Source organism: Sciurus vulgaris (assembly GCF_902686455.1).
Source record: "Sciurus vulgaris genome assembly, chromosome: 3".
In the NCBI taxonomy this organism is placed as follows: Eukaryota; Metazoa; Chordata; class Mammalia; order Rodentia; family Sciuridae; genus Sciurus; species Sciurus vulgaris.
Genome location: NC_136463.1, coordinates 136,653,461 through 136,681,042, shown reverse-complemented (window position 1 = coordinate 136,681,042; position 27,582 = coordinate 136,653,461). Strand labels below are relative to the sequence as shown.

Genomic DNA, 27,582 nt, shown 5'->3' with positions numbered 1-27,582 from the left:
TTAGGTTACGTTTTCTCTGGCAACAGTCCATTCTACAATTAGTAGCTAAGTTTTAAGAGAAAAACTAAAATGCATTTATAATACTCAATTATATACTTTAAAGACTAAAATATGGACTTTTCACATCTTTATGCTTTTAAGAATGGCAAAATCTCATTCCCTTGACAAAGCGAACAGAACCTGCTCCTTAAATTAGAAAACTGGACAAATATACAAAACCTTTAAGAAGGTGGAGAATTTAAAATAAAGATTTAAAGAAAACAGTTCTAAAATGATCTCCAAATCTTCAGGGAAATCAAAACACTGAACATTACCCACCCTACTAGAGCACAAGTAGTTTACGTGCTGTTTTAGACCTCTGGCTGCGGCTGGCCAAGTTCAAAACTCTTGGCTAATTAATAAGGTACAATAATATACTGAATGAGAATTAGAATTCTTCCACCATTCAAAAAATACAACAAACTTGTTTAAACACTTTTGGCATGAGAAAGTTTTCCATTCTGAATAAGAGCTAGCTATTGTTTTCTTTTTTTTTTTATTTATTTTTTTTTTTTTATTTTATTGTAAACAAATGGGATACATGTTGCCTCTCTGTTTGTACATGGTGCAAAGGCATACCATTTGTGTAATCATAAGTCCACATACAGTAATGTTGTTTGATTCATTCTGTTATTTTTTTCCCCTTCCCCCCACCCTTCCCACCCCTCTTTACCCTCTATACAGTACTTTCTTCCTCCATACTTGCCCCCCTCCCTAACCCTAACTCTAACCCTAACACTAACCCTTCCCTCCCCCCCATTATGTGTCATCCTCCACTTATTAGCGATATCATTCGTCCCTTGTCTTTTTGAGATCGGCTTATCTCACTTAGCATGATATTCTCCAATTTCATCCATTTGCCTGCAAATGCCATAATTTTGTCATTCTTTATGGCTGAGTAATATTCCATTGTGTATATATACCACAGTTTCTTTATCCACTCGTCAATTGAAGGGCATCTAGGTTGGTTCCATAGTCTGGCTATTGTGAATTGAGCAGCTATGAACATTGATGTGGCTGTATCTCTGTAGTATGCTGATTTTAGATCCTTTGGGTATAGGCCAAGGAGTGGGATAGCTGGGTCAAATGGAGGGTCCATTCCAAGTTTTCTAAGGAATCTCCACACTGCTTTCCAACCTTTTTCACCTGACACCATGTCATGTTTTAGTCATCAATTTAATTGGGTTTTAATGTTTCCTCATGGCAGTGATATACACAGCAGATATCTAGTATGTATGCAAATATAACTTAGAAAAAAAAGTGAAACAACAAGCTTTCAAAATGTTTTAAGTTTTTTGCTTGTTTATTTTTGGTGCTGGGGGTCAAACCAGGGTTTTGCATATGCTAGGCAAGTGCTCTAACACTTACATACATTCCCAACCCCAACAAAGACATTTCTTAAAAATTCAAGATAACTTAGCTAGGTTGCCAAGATCATAACTTTAAAATAGTAAATTTAAGAAGTTTCAAGATTTCATCAAGGCAAAAATCTCAGCACCAAATATTTAATGGCATACATATCAACCCAATTAAACAGCTACATATGCTATACACTCAGCTTTTAAATATACCCCTTATCTAATCATCTAATCCTTAAAATACCTGATAGTCACTAGTAGAAGCTTTGTATGCTGTAGCAAGAGGTCTCATAGTAGAAATTCTAGGAGTGCTTCCCGGTTGTGTTGGTGTACCTAAGGTTTTGATTGGTGGTGTAAAGGCTAGAGATGGAGATGACAAAGCACATCGGTCACTGTTTTCCATAACACTCTGGAGAAACAAAGAAACAATTCCGTGCTTATAAACATAGCATATATTATCTAATATTACATAATACACTCAAAGAAAGATTTTTAAAAGGAAGCATACGTTGATCCAATTTCAAATAATTTTAGGCATAAGATGATATATTTTGTGGCTAGCATTTGAAATCTAATACTCAGCCAGGAATCTCAACCTAGTTACCTCAAATAACCTCCATACAACTATGAACAACAAGAATAAGAATCTCCTAACAAATACTATAAAAAATCTACAAGAACAGAACAAAATAATTCTTGAAGAAACCTGAAGTGGAAGGGAGAAACAAAGTCCAAAGCTATTTAGTACCCAGTAACTCCACAGTTTTCTACCTCAGAATATATTTTTAAATATTTTGAAACAGAAATGAGTAACAAAAAGCTTAAATATAGGCCTCACATCTCTGTATCAGTTATGTATGTCTTACCTGGAAAATGAAGGGTTTACAATGGATCATCTCTAAGTCTTTTGATTAAATAATTTTGGCTTGTAACAAAAAATACTATAAATATCATATTTTACAAAACTCAGAATAAGAGGCAGGGTAAAGTCATGTGACATAATCACCAATGTGAATCTCTTTATACAAATTAGGCTATATTTCTAAGTTTATCAAAAACTTACTTTATCTATACATGGTTTTACACCAATCATGATGGATTCTCCAAATATTCTCCCATCTTTGCTTAATGCTTTCCGAGCCTGCAGTTTAGATTGATAACGAATATGCATCCAATTTCCTGTATTAGACATCTACAAAGAACGAAGGTGTCTCTTAAGTTATAAAATACAAAATCTACGTTGAATGAACTCTATTAGAAAACTAAAACCTGAGAATAAAATGTATACTTTTGTTTTTTATTTGATGCCCCATAAAGTTTTATATTAAAATTTAACAAAAATCATATGAAAACAGTTTCAATAATCTCTACCCAGCTCTCAATTCTCCCAAAGAATATGTGGCAAAATTTTCCCCTAAAAGTAAAGTAATTCTCAAAAGATAGCTGTTTCTCATAAAAAGGTCATATCAAGGCTTATAATGAATTTTTTTTATAAAATGTACTCATCGATATGATTTTGTGTAGGATTTACGTCTGTAGTAACAGAACAAAGAATTGATATAACTTGTGCAAGGTATGATCTCTTTTTGTTTTTAAGTCCTCTACAAGATAAAGAGCTCTGAAAACTCTATCTCAGGAACTTCCTCCTCTTCCTTTATTCCCAATAAAGCAAGCTCAAATTGGGAAAGAGTAATAAAATAGCTATCAAAATCCCTCTTTTTTTTAAGACTGTGAACTAAGAAAGGAAGGTTGGATTATCTTTTCTTTGTCCCTTTTTATCAAACATTATGCAACTTTGAGCCCTCTACATCCTAAGGACACATTCTTTCAAAACTTTAAAGAACAACTATTTTTAATTTAGACAAAATTTAGAAGCAATTTCCCTCAATTCACGGTTTCTCTTTCCTTAGCAAAACTCTTGAATCGAAAAGTTGTAAGCCTTACCACGTGTTTTAAGATATTTCCATACTGTGCAAACTGTAGTAATATATAGGAAGCAGATGCTTGCGGAAACCTGAAAAAATAGTTGTCCAGACAAAACAGTCAACTTCTATCAATACAAATGCAAATTACAAACTTATAAGTGTCTCAGGACAAATTATCGCTCCAAATATCTATAAAACTAACAACAGACCCTAATCAGCCTATTTTCTCCTACAGAGGTCAACTCCATCAACAGTCATCCAAAAGAAAACATCTTAATATTAGTTTTGACTCCACTACTCCTCATCCCCAGATTCTCTCTCTCTGACGGCTCTGAAATTCCCATTCTCAAAGCCATTATCACACTCTTCAAAAATTGTTATAAAGCTGCAGTTCTATGCACAATTTATTTTGTAGCATGTGTCTTTATATGCAATATTTATGTATACTGCAGCTATTAGAAGGGAAATAATTTTAAATTATATAGACTTATCTTCTGAACAGAGCACCACTTAAAAATTCTCCTCAAACAAAAATATCAGCACTTATATGAGTGACATAAAATCATTTAAAAAGGTGGTAATTAATATTTAAGTCATATCTTTGTATGGGAAGACTGATTTTTACTTTCTTCTTTATAAAGTTATGTATGGTTTGAATATTCCACAATAAAATATTATTACTTTTTATACTCCAAACAATAAAGCTGTTTTTCTATTTGAAAACTATCATAGTTGCAAACAGAAATAGCTATCAGTAGCATATCTTTTGAATTTTTAAATTTAAAGTTAAATACATAGAATCCATTCAACACTTACTGTGCATTCTTCTTCCTTCAAGGATCTTGTATGTTAATTTTATATTTTTTACCCCCAAAATATCTATCATAAGGTTAGGTATAAGTATGGCAAATCATAGGTTCAGAAATAAACCTTACCTAATAAATACATATATCAGCTTAAAAATCAGAAGACCTTGAATTTTGCCAATTTTTGCCATTAACTAGATGAGAACCTCTGAACAAACCACTTTATCTATCTATACCTCAGTTTCCTAAACTGTAAAATAAAGGATTACACATTATGATCACTAAAAAGTACTTTCCTTAAAATACTTTATGGCTATAAAAATCTATTTGAAATGCATTTAGGACTATAATCCTCTCTAAAATTCAATATTCTATGACTAGAAAGTATCAACTCTGTGACATAGTGTATGCATATACATGAAGTTCCATTGTTATCTCAAAATTGCTTAGGTCCACTAGAAGCAGAGAAATAGACACTAAAAATGGAAAGAGAGCTCCTTTAGTAAGAGTCAACCCTGGTCCAACAGCCATTAAGAATGCTTAACAGAAAACAATTTGGAAAGAGATACACAGATAAATGATTTTTAAAAACTACGAACATTGAATGCTAGTTAATGATATGCAAGTTAAGTGTCAGGGTGATATTTACTGATAACTGGAACTTACTATGAAATATATCAACATAAAAAGATGATTGACAGATAAATAGATAATAGATAATAGATAAAGCAAACAAGCTACTGTTAACAACCACAGAATCTAAACAGTGGGTATATGGGTATTTCCTATGCAGTTCTTTCTATTTTTCTGAACCATTTGATGATATTCATGGTCAAATGTTGAGATGGAGACTTTTTTTAAAAAAAGTTGAAAAGACTTACCCAAACACAGTCACCCAAGTGTCATCGAGGTGATCTTCTGAAGTCAGAGAATCTCCTTGAGTATAAAAAGGATCCAGCTGGGCAGGGGATAGTGTTGTCTTCCGTGGTTGACCAATATTTGCTGGACTAAACATACTTTGCCCTACATTAGTATATTTAGTAAGTCAGTTACCAATATAAACACCTTCTTTTATTTTAAAGCAAAGATCTTTACTTTAAATGAAAAAGTATATTAAACATTAGCAATTATATGAATGCTTCAAAACATACAACTGTAAGCAAATGGTAATTTGATATTACCACATGAGACAGTCATTAATCATTGAGCATAGTTTTTGATTTTGCAAATGCTTTATTATTTAACATAAATTTATTAAATATATTAATTTCCAATTAAAACTATGAGAAAAATCACTCAGTCAACCACAAGGACTTCAGTTCCATTAACCTTCCAAACATACCACTTTCATTACTGTTCTTCTGCCTTAAAAATATTCAACAGCTCCTACAGAACAAAATCCAAATACCTTACTCTCCAAAATATATTTCTCCAAGTTTATTTTTCTGGTATATCCCTCAATAGTATTACCTAACCCCTAAAATGTGAACGCATTTTTATTTAGGTATTTCTAAGAGATTTAATCTGTTGCTTATTAGTCAGTAACATCTACCACTGAATGATTATTTCTATGTATCCAACATGCCATGCCAAATACTTTGTTTATTTTATCTCAGAGGTACTGTCCAGAAATATGCATTTCTAAGAAGCAGAATATTTTCTTTCATTTTCATAGCAGCAATAATTCACTCATTTAAGAAATATGTTTTAGCACTTAATATATACCAAGCATCACTCTAGGTATTGAGGATATAGCAGTGAACAACTTATACAAATACAAACAAAACAAAACAAAACCATCTCTAATGGAGCTTAAATTCTAGAGGAAGAAAGATAAGTAAATACCTACTGTGTTAGAAAACATAAAATCTTATAAAGGTATCATCATCATCATCATCAGAGAGAGGGGGATTAACTGTGCTACACACACACACACACACACACACACACACACAGAAAACTTCACAGAGATGACACTAAAGTAAAATGATAAAGGAGATGGGGAACAAAATATATCAATATCTAAGAAAGTGAATGTCAGGTGGAGAAGATACCGAGTGCAAAGGCCCTGAGAAAGGCCATCACTTGTGTTGGATGAAAACAGGAAAAAGGCCACTATTTACATAGAGATCGAGGGGTATTTAGGACGGAAGCAAGCAGATAAGAACAGAGAGGTAACAATACACCAGACCATGACCAAAAAAAAAAAAGCCCTTACAAGTCACTGTAAGGAAATCAATGAAAAATTCTGAACAAAGGTGATATAACAGGACTAAAATTTTTAAGTAAGCAAACAGCATTTTATTAAGTCCTTATTATATAATTCTTTAAAACTGTATTTAATTTGAACAATCCTGTAAAGTAGGTCATAGTAGTTCTATTTAAGCTATTAGAAAACAAAACAGGAGTAATATTAAGTAATATCCTATCTAGGCAATCCAAAGCATGAGATTAATCTTTGGCAGTAATCTAAAACACTTGTATTTATTACAGCAGCAGTACTTAAACAAATGTGCTACAGATACCCATGACTCCCCCAAGCCCTCTCATGAGATCAGCCAAGTGAAAATTATTTTCATAATAATATAATTTTGCCTTTTAAGAATTTTGAAAATCTAACTCTTTAAGTATGCTATATAATAAGTGTCTAGACTTTGGTCTCAAATTTAGAATTCAGAACTAATCTAAACTATCAATATAACGTACTCTATTAGGCTTATTAAAGAACCTACAATAGTTGCCCTTTAAATGCACAGTATACATTCCAAGACCCGCCCCCCTGCAGAGGATGCCTGAAACCAAGAATAGTGGGAAACCACAATTTTAATCCCTTTTCCATCTTAATACTTATTGTGAACTGTGGTAGCTATTTCTGGAGTTTGAGAAGTAAAAGCAAAACTAACACAAATTTCTTTTGTCTTCTTTCAATTTCACATATTCTTCATGTTACTATTCAATAGAGGATTTGTTCTTACAGTAGATCTTAGCAACTTCAGTCCAAGCTTTTTTTTTTCCCCCTTTTCTTTTCTTAATCTTTTCACTTAAAGGAAGCATGTTCTGCCCTTTTCTTTGGGATATCAAATTCCCAGCATCTTGGGGTCATTGGTTAAATGAACTAAGAATACAAGCACTATAATACAATGACAGAAGATCTGAAAAGTGACAAAGTTGCCAAGTGACTAATGAACAGGTAGCATATATAGCATGGACATGCTAGACAAAGAGATGATTCCAGGAAGGATGCAGGAGGACATGCAAGACTTCATCACACTATTCAGAATGGCATGCAATTTAAAACTTGTGAGTTGTTTATTTCTAAAATTTTCCATTTAAAGTTTTTGGACCATGGTGGATAATGAATACTGGTTAGATGCTACAGAAAAAAGGAAGGATATTCAAGATACCCACATGTTCATGTTCAAATAATAGTCAAGTAACCAAGCTTAAATTAAAAAAAAAAAAAAAAAAAAAAAAAAAAACCACTTTCAGTCAGAAAGTTTGAAAGGCTGACATTCAAATATTTTGTAAAATCAATCAAGCAACTGAAGATATGCAACAAATGCTAACTCAAGAGAAAACAAAAACATATGCAAGAGAATAGAATCCCAGCATTATTACATGAAGGTCTTACAAAATAAGCTGACTTTCACAAATGAGTTTATACTTAATTTTTAAAAAAATGGAATTTCAAGTAATTTGAAGAAATCCTAAACTATATACATGCTATAATACATTTAATAATTATTCTTCCTCGTCACCACAGATGTTTCTAATAGGTACAACATATTTCTAAAATAGGTTGATTTAAAATGAAACATCCCCACTTTGACAAATGTTATATGGTTTAAAACTATCTGCTTATCACCAGTCAAAAATAAATAAACGAGCAAAAGGAAAATCAGTCAAGTAGAGGAAGGAGACTGGAGGAGGGAGGAATGTAGGGAAAGGAGGTGGAACAGGGACTGAAATGGAATAAATCAAATTCCATGCATGTATGATTTCTGTCAAAATAAACTCAACTACTAACTATAACTATGATGCTCTAATTAAAAAAATTAAATATATCTGTTTACCAACTAATAATCAAGTATCTCTTTAGGAACCAAGCAGAAGCACATATTTATACAAAAGATATACCCCTAACTAAATTCAGTTCTTACTATAAAGATATGTCTTTAACAAACCAAAGATAGTAAAAGGCACTTTGGTATAAAATATGAAGCCAATACAATTTTTAATGTTCTGAATTACCATTAAAAAGGTACAATTTAGTTATGCTACATCATGTAATAACCTTCAAACAAGAAATTAAATGAAGGCTCAAACTGAGACAGCCATTATGACCTTTAAAAGACAAATCAAAATTAAGTCTCAAACTAATAAGCAATCTAATTTTTGCCCTGTCAACTACTCTAAAAAATATAATTACTTATACCTAATCTAAAATTATTTACATAAGTTTAGCATAATTGCCCCCCACCTGGTTAATGTTTAATTGCTTCACTGATTTCACTTCCTTTAAATCAGGCTTCTGGTATCCACATGCAATGCTTTATAAGATGAAAATAAAGTGTACCTATCAAACCACATTAGATTGAACTTTAATTGTCTCCCTTGGTAAATCACTATTCAAACATTCTTCATAAAATCAGATTAAAGTGGTGGGCAAAAGACCTTATTACCCTTTATGAAAATGTCTTCAATTAAAAAACATTTAATTATTTCAAAATAGACCTAACATAAATGAAAACAAAAGATAAAAGGAATAGTAAATTTTAAACAGACACAGCAAATGAATGTTGGGGGAAAAAAAAGAGTTTCCTGGCAATTATTTTACCTTCTTATCATGAAAAAAAAAAGGTAGCACAATATGTAACAAAAAATTTGGCCTCTGCCCAATGTGAGCTCTAGTATTCCTCTGATTCCTTAGAAATCATCTCTAAGCCCTGGGAATTTCCCCAGCATTATGAGGGTCTTTGTTATTTATGGTTTATTATTCAGGCTAGACCTGTTAGTTTATGCTCAGGCGGTGAACCTAGACAGAAATTGATCGCTCCAAAAAGAGCTTTGAGTCACATAGCATCTGTCCTCTGGGAATAAGAAAGAAACTGAAAATTATGTTCAACCAATTGATCAATGGTTTAATCATGCCCACATAATGAAATGCTAATAAAATTTCTGGACATAGAAGCACAAATGAACTTCACTCCTTGGTTATATTCTATATATGCCATACATGAACGCTAGGAAAATACATTTCCCTGAAGACAATTGAAGGGAAGTTTTACATTTGCAACTCTCCCATTCTAAGCCCTATATGTTTTCCTGTGGTAATTTGTATTCTTTTGCTGCAATATAACTATAATCATCAGAATGGCACTTTCAATGGATTCTCTGAGTCTATCTAGTAAATTATCAAATCTTAGGGAAACCCCCAAATTTATAGTCAGTCTGAAGTGAGGGTTGCCCGAGAAACTTGCCTCAAGCTTTCAGCTAATGTCTGAAGTGAGAATAATGTTGCTAGACTCTTTCTTCAGACTTTGCAGTTTGACACTTCATTGAACCCAAAAAGTAAACTGGATACAACATCCAGCTAAGCATGGAGAATTTAAATCAGGTATAAGTAGTGCATACCTGTTATCCCAGCAATGAAGGAGGCTGAGGCAAGAGGACAGCAAGTTTGAGGCCAGCCTCAGCAACTCAGAGACCCTCAACAACCTACCAAGATCCTGTCTCAAAATAAAAAATAAAAAGAACTGGGGATGTGGCTCAGTTGGTAAAGTGCCCCTGGGATCAAACCCCAACACCAAACAAACAAGCATGGTGAATTAAACACCTGTATTCACCACTAGTCTCTCCAGGCATTAATGATAATCACTCAAGTAAGTCTCAAATTTTGGAGAACACAGAAACTGTGAAAGACTGCTTAAAAATCAAGAAAAATTAAAGTATGCATAATAAAAGATTAGATGCCAGGCCTCTCCAAGTCCTAGGCAGCCAGAAAACTGTCACTCTTCCACTCCATCCCCAAGAGAACAAGGATTTTGTTCCCAAACAAAATGAACTCCAACAGTTCAAAACAAGGTAAAGAACAATTGTAAGGAGATCAAGTGAAAACCTACACTGGAATAAGAGACTTGTCCCTGTTTGTATTCAGAACATCAGCTTTAAGGCTATTAAAGGATTCTTTGGAAAAATTTATAGGGAAAAAAATTATACGTGCTAGAATTAAGTTCTCCCAATTTAAAAAAAAAAAAAAAAAATCGGCCTATCATCCATTTCTCTTTCAGTGAGGCAAAATAAGAAGGAAAACAGCTTCTATCACCACCCCACCTCCACCTCAGTCACTGTTGAACCCTACACACACACAAAATTCCAAGTAGTTTTTTGTGCTTCATTCAATAAACATGCACTGTCCAACAACAGAGGAGAGGCAGAGGAATAGAAAAAACAAGGATTAGAAGGGAATAGATAATAAGAGGAGAAATAAAAAGACCACAATTAACCTCACTGCTAAGACATTTTACAGGAAGAACAGGATGCTACATTTTTAAGTGTATTCAAACAAACAAAACAGATTGTTGGAATTAAAATGACAGGCAAAAGAAAAAACTTACTCAAGAAATTTGAAAAAGTAAAATAAAGATGTAAGTGATAATGTAAGGGAGAAAAAGTAGAAAATTACAAATCCCTGCAGTGATCCAACAAATAAACAAAAGGAATTCCAGAAAGAATAGAGAATGTAATTATCAAACAAATATAGGAAAGTTTCCAGAACTGAATGTGTTTTGATTGAAAGGCTCCACCAATTCCCTAGCAAAACAAATGAAAAAGTCCCACACCAGTAAACATTCATGAATTTGAGAACACAAACCATAGAAAGGTCATAAATTTTTCCCAAAATGGGCCACATGTGCTCACTTAAGCAGCACATATACTAAAACCGGAGCAATACAGAGAAGATTAGCATGGCCCCTGCATAAGGATGATATGCACATCCATGAAGAATTCCATATTTTTTAAAGATATAAAAAATTAAAAAAAACAAACAGGTCATATACAAATACTCAAGAACTGTCACCACAGATGACTTCCATGAAACACTGGGAGATAGAAAGCAATGGAATACCACCTTTGAAATTCCAACCTAAAATGTTATAGCCAGCCAGCCACATATGAGGACCCAAAAAAAAAAAAAAAAAAAAAAAAGGCATCTTCGCTATGAGGCCTTAAATTTTACTTCCAATGAAAGCTTTCTGGGAAAGCTACTCAAACAATATGTTCCTCACAAGTATGTAAGGAAAGAAGAAGAAATGCTACCAAGGAAAAAGTTCAATACTAGAAATCAAGGCATATCCTAGGATGATAGTTGGAAAGAGGATATTGAAAGAGGAAACAGCCAAGAGAGAGGCTGAGAGATATTCTCAACTTAAAAATGTATGTGAAACTGAGTCTTCTATAAATAATTATGTATCATAGCAACAGAATGTTTGCTTCAAGGGAGCAAATGGCACACAGAAAATTAGACTAATGGGGAAAAAAATAAGTAAATTATTAACTATTGGAAAATCAAGTTTTACAAAAAGAACAAATCATAATTTACTAATTAGTTCAGCACTGAACAGTATTTACATAGTTACATATAACTGCAATAATTGGGGGCATAAAATAGAATATCATTATTTATTTAAAAAAAAAAAACTAACAAATGTGAAAAGTGAAAATGGAGAATTATCTATGTAACCTACATAGCTAGCTAAACAATAGCCCTCTAAGATGACAATGTTCTAATCTCTGAAACCTGTGAGTGCTACATTTTATGGAGAAATTAATTTTGCAGATGTGTCAACAAATCTTGAGGTGGAGAAACTACCCAGGATTATTCAGGTGGACTCTAAATTTAACAAGTATCCTTATAAGAGGGAGGGAGAAGTAGAGAGAGAAGGTGATGTCATGATGGAAACAGATTGGAATGATACAACTTCGAGAGGGAGAAAGGGATCACAAACTAAAGAAAACAGCTGGAAGGTGATAAAATCCAAGAAAGCCAATTTTTTCTAGAGCTTCTAGAAGAAACCAATCTTACTAACACCTTTAATTTAAGCCAGTGAAACTGATTTTGAGCTTTTAACTTTCAGAACTGTAAGAGAATAAACTTAAGTTGTTTAAAGCCAACAGATTTGTAGTAATTTGTTACAAAGGCAACAGGAAACTAATAGAGCACCTCATTTAGACCCCTGAGGACAAAGTCAAAAGACTGCTACACTGCAATGTTTTCCTGGAAGTGTGATTCAGTGGTAAAGCACTTGCTTTGCATTACAAGGTCCTGGGTTCAATCCCAGTACCAACAACAACAAAAGAGTGCTATATTTCATTATAAGTATTTAAATACTTTTTGATTTTTTAAAAACTATCATTTTTACTAAAACATAAATAAAATCTCCTCCCCAATAAATGGAGACACTAAGTGATACCACGGTTAGTACAGCATAAGAATAAATAAATTAAAAATGAGATTAACCTAGATTATCAGAGTGGGCCCAACAAAGGTCCTTAACTGGAAAAGAGGAAGAATGATATAAGAAAGCGAAATAGATCACTGGTTGTAGCTGGCTCTGAAGATATAGGAAGTCCTGAGCAAGGAATATAGGCAGTCTCTAAAAGTTAAAAAGGTGTGTGTGTATATGCATGTGTGTACATGCGCGCGCGCGCGCACACACACACACACACACACACACACACACACACACACACACAGATTCTCTTCTAGAGCTTCCAGGAAGGAATAAGTCCCTTACCAATGACTTGATTGAGCCCAACAAATGACTTAATTTAGCCCACCAAGACTTATTTTGGACAACTGACTCCACAACAGTTATCAAAATAAATGTGAGTTGTTTTAAGTCGCAAATTTGTGACAATATGGTTTCGAAGCAGTAAGAAACTAATAAAGTCAGTGTTTACTTGGTATTATTTAAAAAAAAAAAAATGTGCCTTGTCAAACTGGACACAAATATCCTAATCTTCTTATTTAGTAAGACATATTGATATTAGAATACCATTGCCTCTGAACACAACATATATTAGTTTCCTGTGAAGGCTGTAACAAATTACCACAAACTGGGTGGTTTAGAACATTAATTTATCTCTCACAGTTCTGAAGGCCAGAAGTTCAAGATCAGGTGTGGGCACATGAAAGGGGCCAGCCACTTTATGGAGATTCTATGGGAAAATCCACTGCTTATGTCTAGTATCTGGTGACTGCTTGCATGCTTTGACAACATTCTAATTTCGGCCTTAGCCTTCAAATCATCTCTGTATTTTTTTCCCTTCTTCTGTGTCAAATTTCTCCCTGCCTCTCTCTTTAAAGGTCTGGATTTAGGAACTACCCAAAGTAATCAATGATCACCCCCCAACCCCATCCTCTTGCCACAGCCATCTCAACACTTAAACTCTCCTTGTCACACCTCCTCTCAAGATCTTTAGTCATATTTTGAGGGCCACACATAGTAAGTCACAGGTTCCAGGGATTATGAAATGGTCGTATTGTTTTGGGAGCCACGATGCAATTCACTACAAGCTACATCCATCAACATATTCAATCAATGAACATTTACTGAGGACCCTCATGTCCATTTCTTGATAGAGAAAGACTCTCTGTTCTGAAGGAATTGATAAAATAGCAATGAAGAAAGGTAAAAGCCAAGCAAAGAGAGCTTTATAGAACATAGGGCAGCTAAACTAGATAAAAGAGTCCCTTTCTCCCCACTTCTGGGAACAATATCAGGAGTCGAGATCCAGCAAAAAAGAAAGCTGCCAGAAAATACTGTATCAGTTACTTCATATTTAATCTGTTAACAATATGCTAAGACAAAGATTCAAGTTCATTAATAAATAGTGTACCATTTAGGAAGACAGCTAAGAGAGCTAATAAATAAGGAAAAGAACTTATCAAGGAAAAAAAAAAAGGAGGAGGAGGCGGCAGTAGAGAAAAATTTAATTACAGCAAAAGAAAATTAAGGGAGAGGATGGAGAAAATGGAGCAAACATATTCAATCTTCTGTACAAGGGACAATAAAAGACCATGGTGAAAACAATCTCTAATATTCTTTAATTCAGATGGTCAAATGACAAAAGTTTTCCAGAATTAAGATTCTAAAACAGAGCTTAACATGAATTACAAAATCTAAAGGGGGGGGGGGACCCTTATTCGACCCAAAAAAACCTAAACATAAAGTAACACTCATGCCATTGTATCCCGTGGAATATCTTCATAAAAGCTACCAATCTCAGAAAGCTAAAACTTACATATCATATAAGAAACTGTCACTTATTTAACACTAAATATAGGAACTAAAAAAAGCTCTAAGTGAATACTAGGTTTCTCCCCTCAATTTTCTCAAGTCAACTCCTCTTTTCTATATCTTGCTTACATCCCACATCTGTGAGATCTTTTAAAAAATACTCTTTTTCAATTATGCCCTGTTAAGATTTTCTACACACAAATTCCTTAAACTCAAAGTAAAAGCAGCAGTGGCTCCCAGTGGCCAATTTATGACAGGTATATTTTTCCTATCATAGTTTTTGTTCTTTCCTAAATGATTTCTACAATTATAAGAACTCTCACATAAGAATCAGGAAGAAAGATAACAAAGGATATTTAACTTTAACCTGTGCTCCTCTACTTGACATGAAAAAGAAATTATAATTTCTTTTCCAGTCAGTCAGGATAGTCTGTTTAATAAAATGTATTACACTGGACCAAAACTGTGAGCCAAAAAAAAACCTCTTTCCTTTATGAGTTTTCCAGTTTGTATTATTGTTACTGGCAACAAAAAATGGACTGATACAAAGTCTGCATTTTCAGTAGCGCTGGGATTACTTATGAATCAATTTAACAACTGAATAGTCATTATATATGTATATAACAATGCACAGTCACCTACCTACTTGTTACAGGAGTTTGATCAAGTTAAGGCTATTTATACTGGAACTAATTCCACCTCAATTATGTAGTTGAAAAGGCTGAGGTGACATTCTAGAATTCTGACCACGATATATACTCATCCTTTAGTATCAGAGGGGAATTGGTTCCAGGTCACTCCCAAGGATACCAAAATGCCAAGACCCTCATATAAAATGTCATAGTATTTACAAAAAGCCTTCACGCATTCTCCCATATACTTTAATCATCTCTAGATTTCTTATAAAATAATATAAATGTAATACAAATTGTTATTGTGCTGTATTAATCAAGGAATAATAAGCAAAAAAATTTATACACGTTCAGTACAGATGCAATTTTTTCCCCAAGTATTTTCAATCTGTGGTTGATTGAACATACAAATATAGAGGGCCACCTGTACACGGTAGGCACATTTCTTAAGATGTCTCCAAAATTGTATTCCTAGGTCTGGTTGACTAGCAATTCAATTTAACACTAGTATGGTACTTTACAGACAGAATTAAGGTTATTTATCAGCTGATCTAAACTAAAGAATTATCCAAGATTATCCCATTGGTCCAATGTAATCAAACGAGCCCTTAACAGCAGCAGAAGGCAAAAAAGTCAAGTCAGAAAAATATGAAGCATAAAAAAGGCTATAATCTGTCACTGCTGCCTTTGAAGATGAAGGAGAGAGAACCACGAGTTAAGGAATGAGAGTACCTCTAAAAACTATGAACAATCTTGAGGTGAATATTACCACATGGAACTGATTTCTGTCAATACCCTCAATCAGGCTGAAAGAAGATTCATGCCCAGACCCTTCAAAATTAAATACAACCATGCTGACACTTGAGCTCCAAGCCAAAACCCAAGCGATACCTGGACATCTGACCTATAGAAATCACGAAATAATAAAGTTGTGTTGGTTTAAGCCACTAGGTTCATGGTAACTTGTTGTGGCAGTAATAGAAAATGACTACAGATCTTAGCACTACATGCCAGATGCTGCTGTTAAAAAGGACCTAAAAATATAAATGTGGCTTTAGAATCAGCAACTGGGTAGAGGACTATTAAAAACAAAGCAAAAAACAAAAAAAAAAAAAAAACAAAAAAAAAAAACAGCTTTCAACACACTGTTAGAAGAAATCTAGTCTTTAAGGACATTGCCAGTGAAGGCTCACAGGCTACTTAAAGAAACCTGGACTTAGAGAATCAAAAGATCAAAAGACCCAACTTATAGTGGGAAACTGCTTTGGTTATCAATTCTGACAATCTGTCATTTAATTGCAGCATATATGCATGTAACTGTAGATTTGATTTTAAATCTGTCTTCCTACTGTTTCTTAAATTTCACCTTTTCTATGGTACTGTTTTCCTCCTGTCCTTTTTTTTTTTTTTTTAATGTCATCATCTCTTACTTCAATTTCTACAGTAGTTTCTGATAATTTCTCTGTTTTGACCTTAACCCTTACTCCCCAAACTATTCTTCCCACAGTAGCAATCTCCTTCTAATTGTTATCCAACTTTTCTGGATAAAAAAAATCAGATGTTTCAATGACCTACCAGGACCTGTTACACATCTGTCCCCATTACCTCTCTCACCTCATTTTCTACTCCACTCCTCCGCTCATTCCATTTCAATCACACCTGCCTCATTCTTCCTTGAACACCCCAAATGCACTCCAACCTCAGGTACCAGCTATTCCCTCTGTCTAGAACATTTTCTGTAACTTCCTCACTTGGTTCGCATTTTTGAGCAAATGTTACTTTTCCCCTACCTATCTGTGGCAGGCAGAATAATGGCTCCCAAAAGATGTCCATAACCTAATCCCAAGAACCTATGACTATGTTATAATTACAAGACAAAGGGGAATTACAATTGCAGATGGAATTAGGGCTGTTAACTAACTGGCTTAGACAAGGGAAATTATCCTGGATCATCCAGAAGGTCCCAAAATATTCATAGAGGTCCTTAAAAGAGAAAGGGGGAAATGTGACTACAAAAGAATGGTCAGAGATCTGAAATTGCTGACTTTGAAGATGAAGGAAAGGAATCACAAACCAAGAAATGTGAGAAGCCTCTAGAAACAGAAAAGGAAAAAAAAAAAAAAAAAGAGAGAGAGAGAGAGACTTGTTCCCACTAACAAAGCACTACCAATGCCATGATTATTAAGGCCCAGTAAGACCTATTTCAAAATTCTAACTTCTAGAACTTTAAAATAATACACTGCATTGTTGAAGCCATTATTAAATTTATGTAATTTATTAAGGCAGCAATAGAAAGTAATATACTACTCTAATTAAAACTGTAAGTCCTCACTCCCGCTTGCTGCTTAATTTTTTTCCTTCACAAAATGTATTACCTTCTAATAAGCTTCATAATTTGCTTATTTTGTTTATAAATGTAAAACCTGTAAATAAATTTAAGCTCCATAAAAACAGGAATAATCTATTCTGTTCACTATTTTAGGGAGCCCGATACATGGTTAGAAGTTCAAATATTAGCTGGAAAACATTTGATAGGATTATAAACAAGTGAATATGTATGTGCTAAGAATGATGCTGGTGGTGATAAAAATGCCACTGATCTTAAAAGAAAAACCAGACATAATCAATGGTTATTTGTATTCAATGTCATTTAGATTCACAGCTATGCATTAACACAGTCTTTCATAACACTTTTAGTGTTTAAGGTGAGTATTCCTTTTCTTCCCAATTGCAATAACTCTTTTTTTAATTACCCAATGTTTAGTACAGGAGACACTTCAAACATTAAGTATGCAGAGATTCAAGATGGCAGATTAGAGGAAGGCTGCATTTCCAGTTGCTCCATGGCTCAGGATTCAAGCAGCAGGAGTATGGCTTCTCAGTGAGATAGGTAAAAGAGGGAATTCATTGAAATTCAATATCAAGAGTGTCTCTTTGAGACTGAGAAATTCAGATGCATTGAAAAAAGAACAAGAAAGAGTACAATGAAGCCAAGTGGGTTGCAGCAGCAGAAATGGCACTGGTTTACCACAGAGGGGAAATATAATGCAAACAGGAAAAGAAACACAACTGACAAATTTAGCATGGAAAAACCTGTTCAGAAAATCCACCTAAACTTGGCTGATCTAGAGACTGCACAGTGAACTGGTGTTTGAAAAGTGCTCTGTATTCCTCAAATGGAAAGTGGAGAGCTGAGGTAAGGAGCTATGTTGAGGAGGCCAAGCTGCAGCTTGCTGCTGGGAGATTACAGTAAACAATGCCATACAGCCCTGGCAAGAGTCAACAAGTACCCAGGGTGTGCCTAGCAGATGTGAATGAAACAGACACAGAGAAGATTGTACCCAGGGGGATTCAAGACAGAAATATGAAGAAGAGTGCAACTCATTTTCGTTTTGAGTCTGGTGGCTCATGTGACCAGCTAAAGAGGGTCAGGAGACTGAACAGGCAAGTAAGAATACAGAGACCAAGTCTAGGAAGGTTGTATCTGTGGGCAGAGAAGTGTGTGAGACTTGTGAAGCGTTGACACCCCTGCACCAAGAGTAGAATTCTTAGGAGGTTCCAGAGATCTACACTCCCAGAAGAGATGGCAATCCACCTGGCTGTAGGGATGTGTTGATCTAATCTCTCCAGAGCAGAAACAGTTCAACAAAGTCCCTAGGGCCTGATTAGACCTAAGCCCCAGCCACCTTAACCTCCCTCTTAGAACTTTGCAGCAGGCTCCACACTGGGAGTGTATTGGTCTGATCTGTCCAGACAAAATGCAAATAACAGTACTTTCCATTTTGTCCTACTTTATATTGGTAAGAAGGGAAACTAAGAGCTACTTCAACCAGTTTCAGTTTTAGGACACTCCAGTTATCAGCTGAGTGAACAACTGTTTTTTATTTTTAAAATTTTTTTTTCTTTTGGTGTTCTTGTCTGATTGGTTGGTGGATATATACATACATACACATGATTCTTTTTTTTTCTCATTTTTAGCATTTTTCTTTACCATAGTTATTTTCTTTTACCTTTTCTTTTTAGGGTTAGGGTTTTTGTTTATTTTTGTTTTGTTTGTTTCTCTTTCTCTCCTTTATTCTCCTATTACCCAAATTCTCTTTGTTTTTCTTGCCCTTTATTATCTATTTTTTCTCCTCCTTTATAGCCATCACTCACTACATCTCTTGTAGTCTTCGTATTATAAACATTCTGAACTCTCTTCTACCTTACTATCGCATTTTTTTTCTCTCAATAAATTGTATTATTTGTTTTATATAACTCCTGCCCCATCATACATGCTGTTGAGATTATTAGTACAGTGGATGACATCACTGACTCCCATTATTGACTTCAATGCCAGAACTAGTTCACAGTTATTTATTATTTATGCTTTTAGCAACTGCTGACCACACCATTACTGCTTTTGGGGTAATTAGTGTTCTGTCATAGTAAGCACCAGGTATTCATTTTAGTGTTATATATTGTTTGAAGCATGTGTTGCTATTGTTTGTGTCCCCTTTTCTGTGACATGCTGGGAATCTACAGGGACACTACAAGTTCACAGAATACAGACTCTAAATCCAGCCAAGAGACAGTGCACCTTGCTCTACACACAAATTAACGACGTTCAAACTTCTGCAAATCTTTAATACAAAGAACAGAAAAGACAAAATCCAGGTCTCTGGTAGGAAGAGCTGGGGGAGTGCTCAGGTCCCACACATGGACATCCATTTCTACAGCAAAAACAGACAACTGACACAAAGGCTGTGGATACCACTACCAGGGGTCTCGATCAAGATCACTCTAGGACATATTGGCAAGACAAAATATGTCCTAAAAAGGTCCCACATAAGAGCAGAAGAGAAATTCATTCCAACATGCATAAAACCCAACACAGGAACTGAAAACCAAGGTAATACCCTAGCAACTGACTCCTAAGATACTGAAGTGGATGAAATATCAGACAAAGAAATCAAAAAATGATTAAAAAGTCATCAATTAATTCTAAGACAACACAGAAAAACAACTGAATGAATTAATGAAGTCAGTACAGGATATGAATAAGAAGTTTAATAAGGGGATAGAGATCTTGATAAAGAACCAAACAGAAATCTTGGAAATGAATGGAACAATAAAACAAATTTTAAAAAGTGTTCAGCTTAAAAGTCTGACAAAGTAGACCATGCTGATGACAGAATCTCAGAGCTGGAAGCCAAGGTGTCAGGCTTTGAACATTCAGACAGTATTAAAGAAAATAAGTAAGTAATCATGACCAAAATATACAAGGAATCTGGGACAATATTAAAAAACCAATTTTAAGAATTATTGTGAGACACAGGCTTATGTCACAAATAACTTCTTCAGGAAAGTAACAGAAAAATTTCCAACCTTTAAGAATGAGATGGACATCAAGATACAGGAGGCATTCAGAACTCCAAAAAGATAAGTTCAAAAATGAACCTCTCTACAACACACTATAATTAAAATGCGTAACATACAGAACAAGGTTACACTTGAAAAAGTCACAAGAAAACATCGTTCAGGTCATGTTTAGAGGCAAGTCAATTACACTTATTTCAATTTCTCAGCACAAACTCTAAAAGTCAAGAAGGTATTTGAATGATGTATCCCAAGACATGAAAGAAAATGACTGTCAACCAACATTTGCTATACCCAACAAAGCTATAATTCAAAATAAAAGTAAAATAAAAACCTTTCAAAATAAGCAGAAACAAAAGAATTCATACTACTAAGTCAGTACTACAGAATATACTTAAATATGCCACATAAAACAAATTAAAGCCCCCGCAATCAAAAATGGACAAATCCCACTTGAAGAGTAGCTAAGTTAATGAGAAACAGGTTCCAATTAAACATTAGAAATAAATCAAAATGGCAGGAATAAACATTTCTTCATAATTACACTGAATATAAATGGTTTCAACTTTCCAGTTAAAAGACATAGGCTGGCAAGAAACTCACCTTACAGGCAATAACAGTCACAGGCTGAAAGTGAAAGGATGGAAATTGATATACCTTGCAAACAGAACTTAAAAACACACTGGAGTAGCTATTCTGATATCCCGTAAAGCAGACTTCAAGACAAAATTAATCAGAAAAGACAAAGAAGATCACTTCATTCTGGTAAGGGAACAATCCAACAAGAAGATATAAAAATAATAAATATTTATGCCTCAAATGTTGGTGCACCTAATTACATAAAACAAACATAAATTAAAGTTTCAGAGACCCAATACAATAACAGTGGGTGATTTCAACACACCTCTCTCACCAATAGATACTTCACCTTCACATAAATTCAGTACTCTTTAGACCTAAGAAATACTGTAATGCAAATGTACTTTACAGAAATTTATAGAATATTTTATCCAACAGCTGAATGCAGCTGCTTCGTTAAACCTTCTCCAAAATAGACCATATTTTAGGCCACAAAGCAATTTGTTTTAGTAGCTTTTTCACTGCTATGATCAAAAGACCTGACAAGAACAATTTTAAGGAGGAAAAGTTTATTGGGGGGCTCACAGTTGCAGCAGAGGTCTCAGTCCATAGACAGCTGGCTCCATTCGTTGGGGCTCGAGGTGAGGCAGAACATCATGGCGGAAGAGTATGGTGGAGGAAGCAGCTAGGACACGGCACCAGGAGGCAGAGAGGGAGCTCTGCTCAACAAGGACAAAATATAAACCCCAAAGGCATGCCTCCACAATGGCCCACCTCCTCCGCCACACCCTACTTGCCTACAGTTAGTTATCACTCAGTTAATCCCTATAAGGGTGTTAATTCACTAATAGGAGTAAGGTTCTCATAACTCCATCTTTGCTTCTTAACCCTTTTGCATTGACACACACATGAGATTTTGGGAGACACCTCATATCTATCTAAACCATAACACAATTCTTAGCAAATACAAAAAAAATTGATAAAATTCCTTGCATCTTATCAGGTCATAATGAAATGAAACTAGAAATTAAAACCAAAAAAGTTCTACAGAAACTATATACACACATGAAGATTTAACAATCACTTTTGAATTATGAAGGAGTGATAGGAGAAATCAGGAAAGAAGTTACAAAATTCTTAGAATCCAACATGAACAGTGATACAACATATCAGAACCTCTGGGACACTCTGAAGGCAACTCTAAAAGGAACATTTATAGACATGAGTGCCTACACGAGAAAATCTGAAAGATTCCAAATAAACAACTTAATCAAATATCTCGAGGCTCTTGAAAAACAAGCACAAACCAATTCCAAAACCAGTAAAAGAAAAGAAACAACTAAGATCAAAGTCTAAAGCAATGAAATTGAGGGGGGAAAAAAATGCAAAGAATCAATGAAACAGAGTTGGTTCCTTGAAAAGATAAGTAAAATTGATAAGCCCTTAGCCAAATTAACCAAAGAAAAAATAGAGAAACCCAAATTAATAAAATTAGTGATAAAAAAGAGAAACCACCAGACATCACAGAAATCCAGCAGATCATTGGGGACTATTTTGAAATCTTATACTCCAATAAATTGGAAAACCTAGGAAAAAATGTGTACGTTTCTTGATACATACAACCTGCCAATATTGAAGCAAGAGGAAGCAGAAAACCTAAACTGATCAGCGACTATCAATGAAACAAAAGCAATAATAAAGTCTCCCAACAAAGAAAAGCCCAGGACCAGGTGGATTCTCAGCTGAATTCTACCAGACCTTTAAAGAACTAATGCTAACACTACTGAAATTATCCCATGAAACAAAGGGATGAATGACTTACAAATTCATTCTATGAAGCCAGTGTCACCCTCATACCAAAACCATGTAAGATTATTACATCAAGGATAGAAAACTATAGACCATACCCCTGCTGAACTCAGATGCAAACACCCTTAATAAAATATTAGCAAAACATATTCAACAACATATGAAGAAGATTGTACAGAATGACCAAGTTGGTTTTATCCCAGGGATGCAAGGATGCTTAAACATATGCAAATCAATAAATGTAATTCACATAAATAGAATTAAGAACAAAAATCACAGTCATTTCAACATATGCAGAGAAAACTTTCATAAAATTCAGCATCTATTCATGATAAAAGCACTGAAGAAACTAGGCACAGAAGAAATCTACCTCAACATCATAAAGATATATACAACAAACCAAAAGTCAACATTAACAGTGAATGGGGAAAAACTGAAAGCATTTACCTTAAAATTCGGAAGAATACAAAGATGTCCACTCTCACCACTTCTATACAACGTAGTATAAGAAATTCTAGTCAAGTCAGTTAGGCAAAAGAAGGAAATAAGAAGAGGAAAGGAAGAAGTCAAATTATCACTGTCTGCAGATGATATGATCCTATACTAAGAAGATCCAAAAAGCTCCACCATATGACTGTAGAGCTAATAAACAATTCAGCAAAGTAGCAGGTTATAAAATCAACATACAAAAATCAATAGCTTTCCTATATAATGAATCTGCTAAGAAATCTCATTCAAAATAGACTAAAAACATAAATAAATAAAATACCTATGAATAAATCTAACCAGAGGTGAAAGAGCTCTACAATGAAAACTATAGAACACTGAGGAAAGAAACTAAAGACACAAGATGGAAAGACCCCCCATGTTTATGAACAGGCAGAAATGACATTGTTAAAATGGTCGTAGTACGAAAAGCAATATACAGATTCAATGCAATCCTCATCAAAATACCAATGACATTCTTCACAGGATCAGAAAAACAAACCTAAAAAAGACACCAAATAACCAAAGCAATTCTGAGCCAAAAAAACAATGCTGGAGGCATCACAATACCTTACTACTAAGTATCCTACAGATATAACAAAAACTGCATGGTACTAGCATAAAAACAGATACACAGACCAATGTTATAGGACAGAAGACAGAGACAAACTCAATACAGATACAGTCATCTGATCTTTCACAAATGTGCCAAAAACATACACTGGAGAAAAAACTTTTTACAAATGGTTAGGAAAACTGATTATCCACACGTAGAAGAAAGAAACTAAGTACTTTTTTTCTCATCTTGCACAAAAGTCAACTCAAGATTGATCAAAGACATAGAAAATACATATTGAACTACACAACTCCTAGAAAACTCCTCTTCTATCATATAGGCATAGGCAACAACTTTCTCAATAGGACCCCTAAAGCTCAGGAAACAATGCTAACAAGTAACAAACCGGGTGGCATCAAATTAAAAACCTTCTGCATAGCAAAGAAAACAACAATGTGAATAGAGAACCTAAAGAATGGGAGAAAGGCCTTGCCAGCTACTCTGACAGAGATTAATATCCAGAATATAAAAAGAACTCAAAAACCTTATTAACACCACAACTGGGCTGTAGCTCAGAGGTAGAAAGCACTTGCCTAGCATGTGTGAGGCACTGGGTTCAATTCTCAGCACCGCATATTTTTATAAATTTAAAAACATGCTGGGAATATTGCTCGGTTGATAAGAGTACTTGCCCTGCATGCACAAGATCCTGGGATCAATCAGCACCATAAAAAAATAAATAAAAATAAAAAAGGAGGTCCATCAACAACTAAAAAAAAAATTTAAATAAATAACACCAAAAAAAACAGTAACTGGGCAAATGAACTAAATACCCACTTCTCAAAAGGAGAAATACAAATGGCCAACAAATATATAAAAAAAATGTTTGACATCACTAGCAATTAGGGAAATGTAAATCAAAACTACACTAAGATTTCATCTCACACCAATCAGAACAGGAGTCAACAAGAATAAAAACAATAATAAATGCCTAGAGGATGTGGAGGAAAAGGAACACTTTTATACAGTTGGTAGGACTATAAATTAGTACAACCACTATGGAAATCAGTATGAAGGCTCCTCAAAAGTCTAGAAATGGAACCACCACATGACTCAGATATACCACTCTTTGGTTTTTATCCTAAAGAATTAAAGTAAAATCTGAGCAAAAAGAAAAGATCTTATAAAAAAACGAAAAAAGATCTGTATAGTAGGGTAGATCAGGAGGAAGAGGAGGGAAGGAAAAGAGAGAAAATACTGGGGAATGATATTGGCATATCAAATACTGGGAAATTATATTGTGTGTATGTATAAATATGAAACAACAAATTCTATCATTATGTACAATTATAATGCACCAATAAAAAAATGAAAAAATAGGAAAAAAATTAAGTAATCAATCAATATATACAAAGTATTCCCTAAAGGAAGTTACTGACATCTGAGTAGGTCTCCAAGTTTGAAATGTAAAATAAAAACTTTTTTGCAATTATCAGGTCTTATATTATCTTTAATGAAGGAATACAAACTGGACTTTTGTATTAAAAAGAAGCTACTTACCTGTTCCAGGGGTAGTAGTTGTAACTCCAACCAGAGGACTCTGCATTACTGAAATGTTCATCTACAAGATAATATAAATGTTAAAGTAAAAACACAAAGTTCTAATCATAATATAAGCAGAGTAATTATTAGATGGCCTGGTTCAAAAGATAACTGAATTTCTTTTCAGTACTAGAGTTCTCTCTAATTAGCTCACAGTCCCAAAAGTAACCTCCTTTCTAAGTTGAGCAATAATAACCCAAAATATGCTAGATGCTTTAGCACACTGTTTGTTTAAAATAAAAATGTTATACTTGGTTTAAAAAAAAAAACTTTCTATAGAAAGTGATATGGTAGGTATTTTAGTTCCTAATGTAAAATATTTAAAATAATGGATAATGGTGATACTTGAAATAACCAGTCACATGGAGAATCAAAAAGGTAAAAGAATTTTATTTTTAACAGACATAAATCAAAAAATACTAGACTCAAATCAGTCTACACAACAAAAGACAGCATATGCCTACCATCAATAGTAAGAAGTTACAAAGCAAAAGAATTATCCTTACTAGTCCCTTTAAATATGAGAAAATTAAGTAGTAATTAAAGATCCTTCTATAATTAAAAACAACACTGTTTAATCAAGGAATGAGAATAAACTGTCTCTAGTTTTTAAAAACAGATTCTGATTAAACTAAGGAAATCTAGCTATATCTAACAACCAGAACAAAATGTTGAAAGAATCTTAAGAGAGATATAAATTTTATTGTTAAATTCTTAATGCCATCATCTTTCATGACTAGGGAAGCTAAGCAAAGTGTCAGGGGCATAACTAATTTTGGCTCTAAACTGGCTATAATATTCTTAACTTTTAAGTCAAAAACATTCACTGAAAATTATGACCCAGGAGTTTTTAAAATAATTTGAATATGGCAATAGTGGTAAACTACCTTTTTCTTTATATATCAGAGAAGTAATGAAAACTAGCATAAATTTAGAAGCCAGTGGGTCTCAGACCAAACTAAACCTCAGATTTACTTAAACTGTAGACTCATCCTTAACTGGATATTCTGGATATAGGAGGTCTAGAATACCAATGTCTATTAGGAATGTAACATATGCCATGTTAATTTTAAATTTCTAGTAGGAACAGTAAAAAAGCACAAACAGGAAAAATTTAGTAAAATTTAGCCTAATACATCTAAAATAATATCATTTGAATATGTAATCAATATGAAAAATTAACAGATACTTTACATACTAAGTCTTCAAATTATAATGTGTATTTTATACCTAAAGTATATCTCAATTAGGATTGTCCTCAAAACAGAGTCCTTGTTATTGTACTAGCATTGGGGACTAGGATTGAGCTTTCAGCAACAAATGTGGCACCCACAGATGGGACCCAAAAGCAGCAGCCCCGCTCCAGCCTTCTTGGGTAGGCCTGGCTCTCCAAAGAACCCCATTTCCATGCTGAGGATTCATGGTGCTGGCAAACTTGTTGAGAGCCAAATGCAAGAGAGTTAGGAGACCAGTGAGTTTGCCTTGGGTCAAACCAGATGAGTTGTTCCTATGAGTAAAGGGAGGAACTTTGGGACCATCCCAGCAGTTGTCCAAGCTCCTTTTGCTTTGGGGAACTCCCGCCTTCTCTCCCTGAATGGTACAGGTTGCTCCATCATGGTCCACTTTGAGAAAAAGGAAAATGAACTCAGGAAAGTCAAGACAACTTTGGCCATTTGGTAAGTCTCCCGGTGTACACGCTGAGACCCTTGATTCCACACACCTGGTTCCTCTTTGAGGGAACATCTGGTCCCTCTTTCTGGGGACATTTGTGGTGCCACTGGTGTAGGAGTCATGGTTAAGCAGCACTGAAGAACCTAGAGATCTGTACTCCCCTTTCTGGTCTGTTCTAAGTTCTATCGGTTTGTTGGCCTTGGGCTTGGGAATTCCCTCTGGTTGTCTTGTTTTATTTGTATCTACTACTGTCCCTTTTACAACATAGCCAGTACTGCATTGATTCTATAGGTAGTCTCTTGGGAAAGATCTTGGTTGATCGCTTTAAAGATTTCCATCTGTCATTCATGATTTTGGGTCTCCTCTCTGGTTGTCTCTCTCTGTTTCTTTTTTGTACAATCTTGCAATTGGAGTTGATCTGTCAGAGGTAAAGTGAGTTGGAGAGAAGGTCACCTAT

The 27,582-nt window shown here is 34.4% G+C and overlaps 1 protein-coding gene across 3 annotated transcripts in view; it reads right to left on the bottom strand.

Moving 5' to 3' along the window:
* The window catches only part of NUP35 (nucleoporin 35), a 38,827-nt gene that overhangs the window by 682 nt on the left and 10,563 nt on the right, over positions 1-27,582 (bottom strand). For all 3 annotated transcript variants that reach the window (XM_079134559.1, XM_079134560.1, XM_079134561.1), the window contains exons 4-8: positions 25,413-25,473; positions 5,010-5,151; positions 3,342-3,411; positions 2,461-2,589; positions 1,642-1,806 (exon numbers count right to left, since the gene is read on the bottom strand). In XM_079134559.1, the coding sequence (XP_078990685.1) occupies positions 1,642-1,806; positions 2,461-2,589; positions 3,342-3,411; positions 5,010-5,151; positions 25,413-25,473 (567 nt within the window). The remainder of the gene's footprint in view (positions 1-1,641; positions 1,807-2,460; positions 2,590-3,341; positions 3,412-5,009; positions 5,152-25,412; positions 25,474-27,582) is intronic.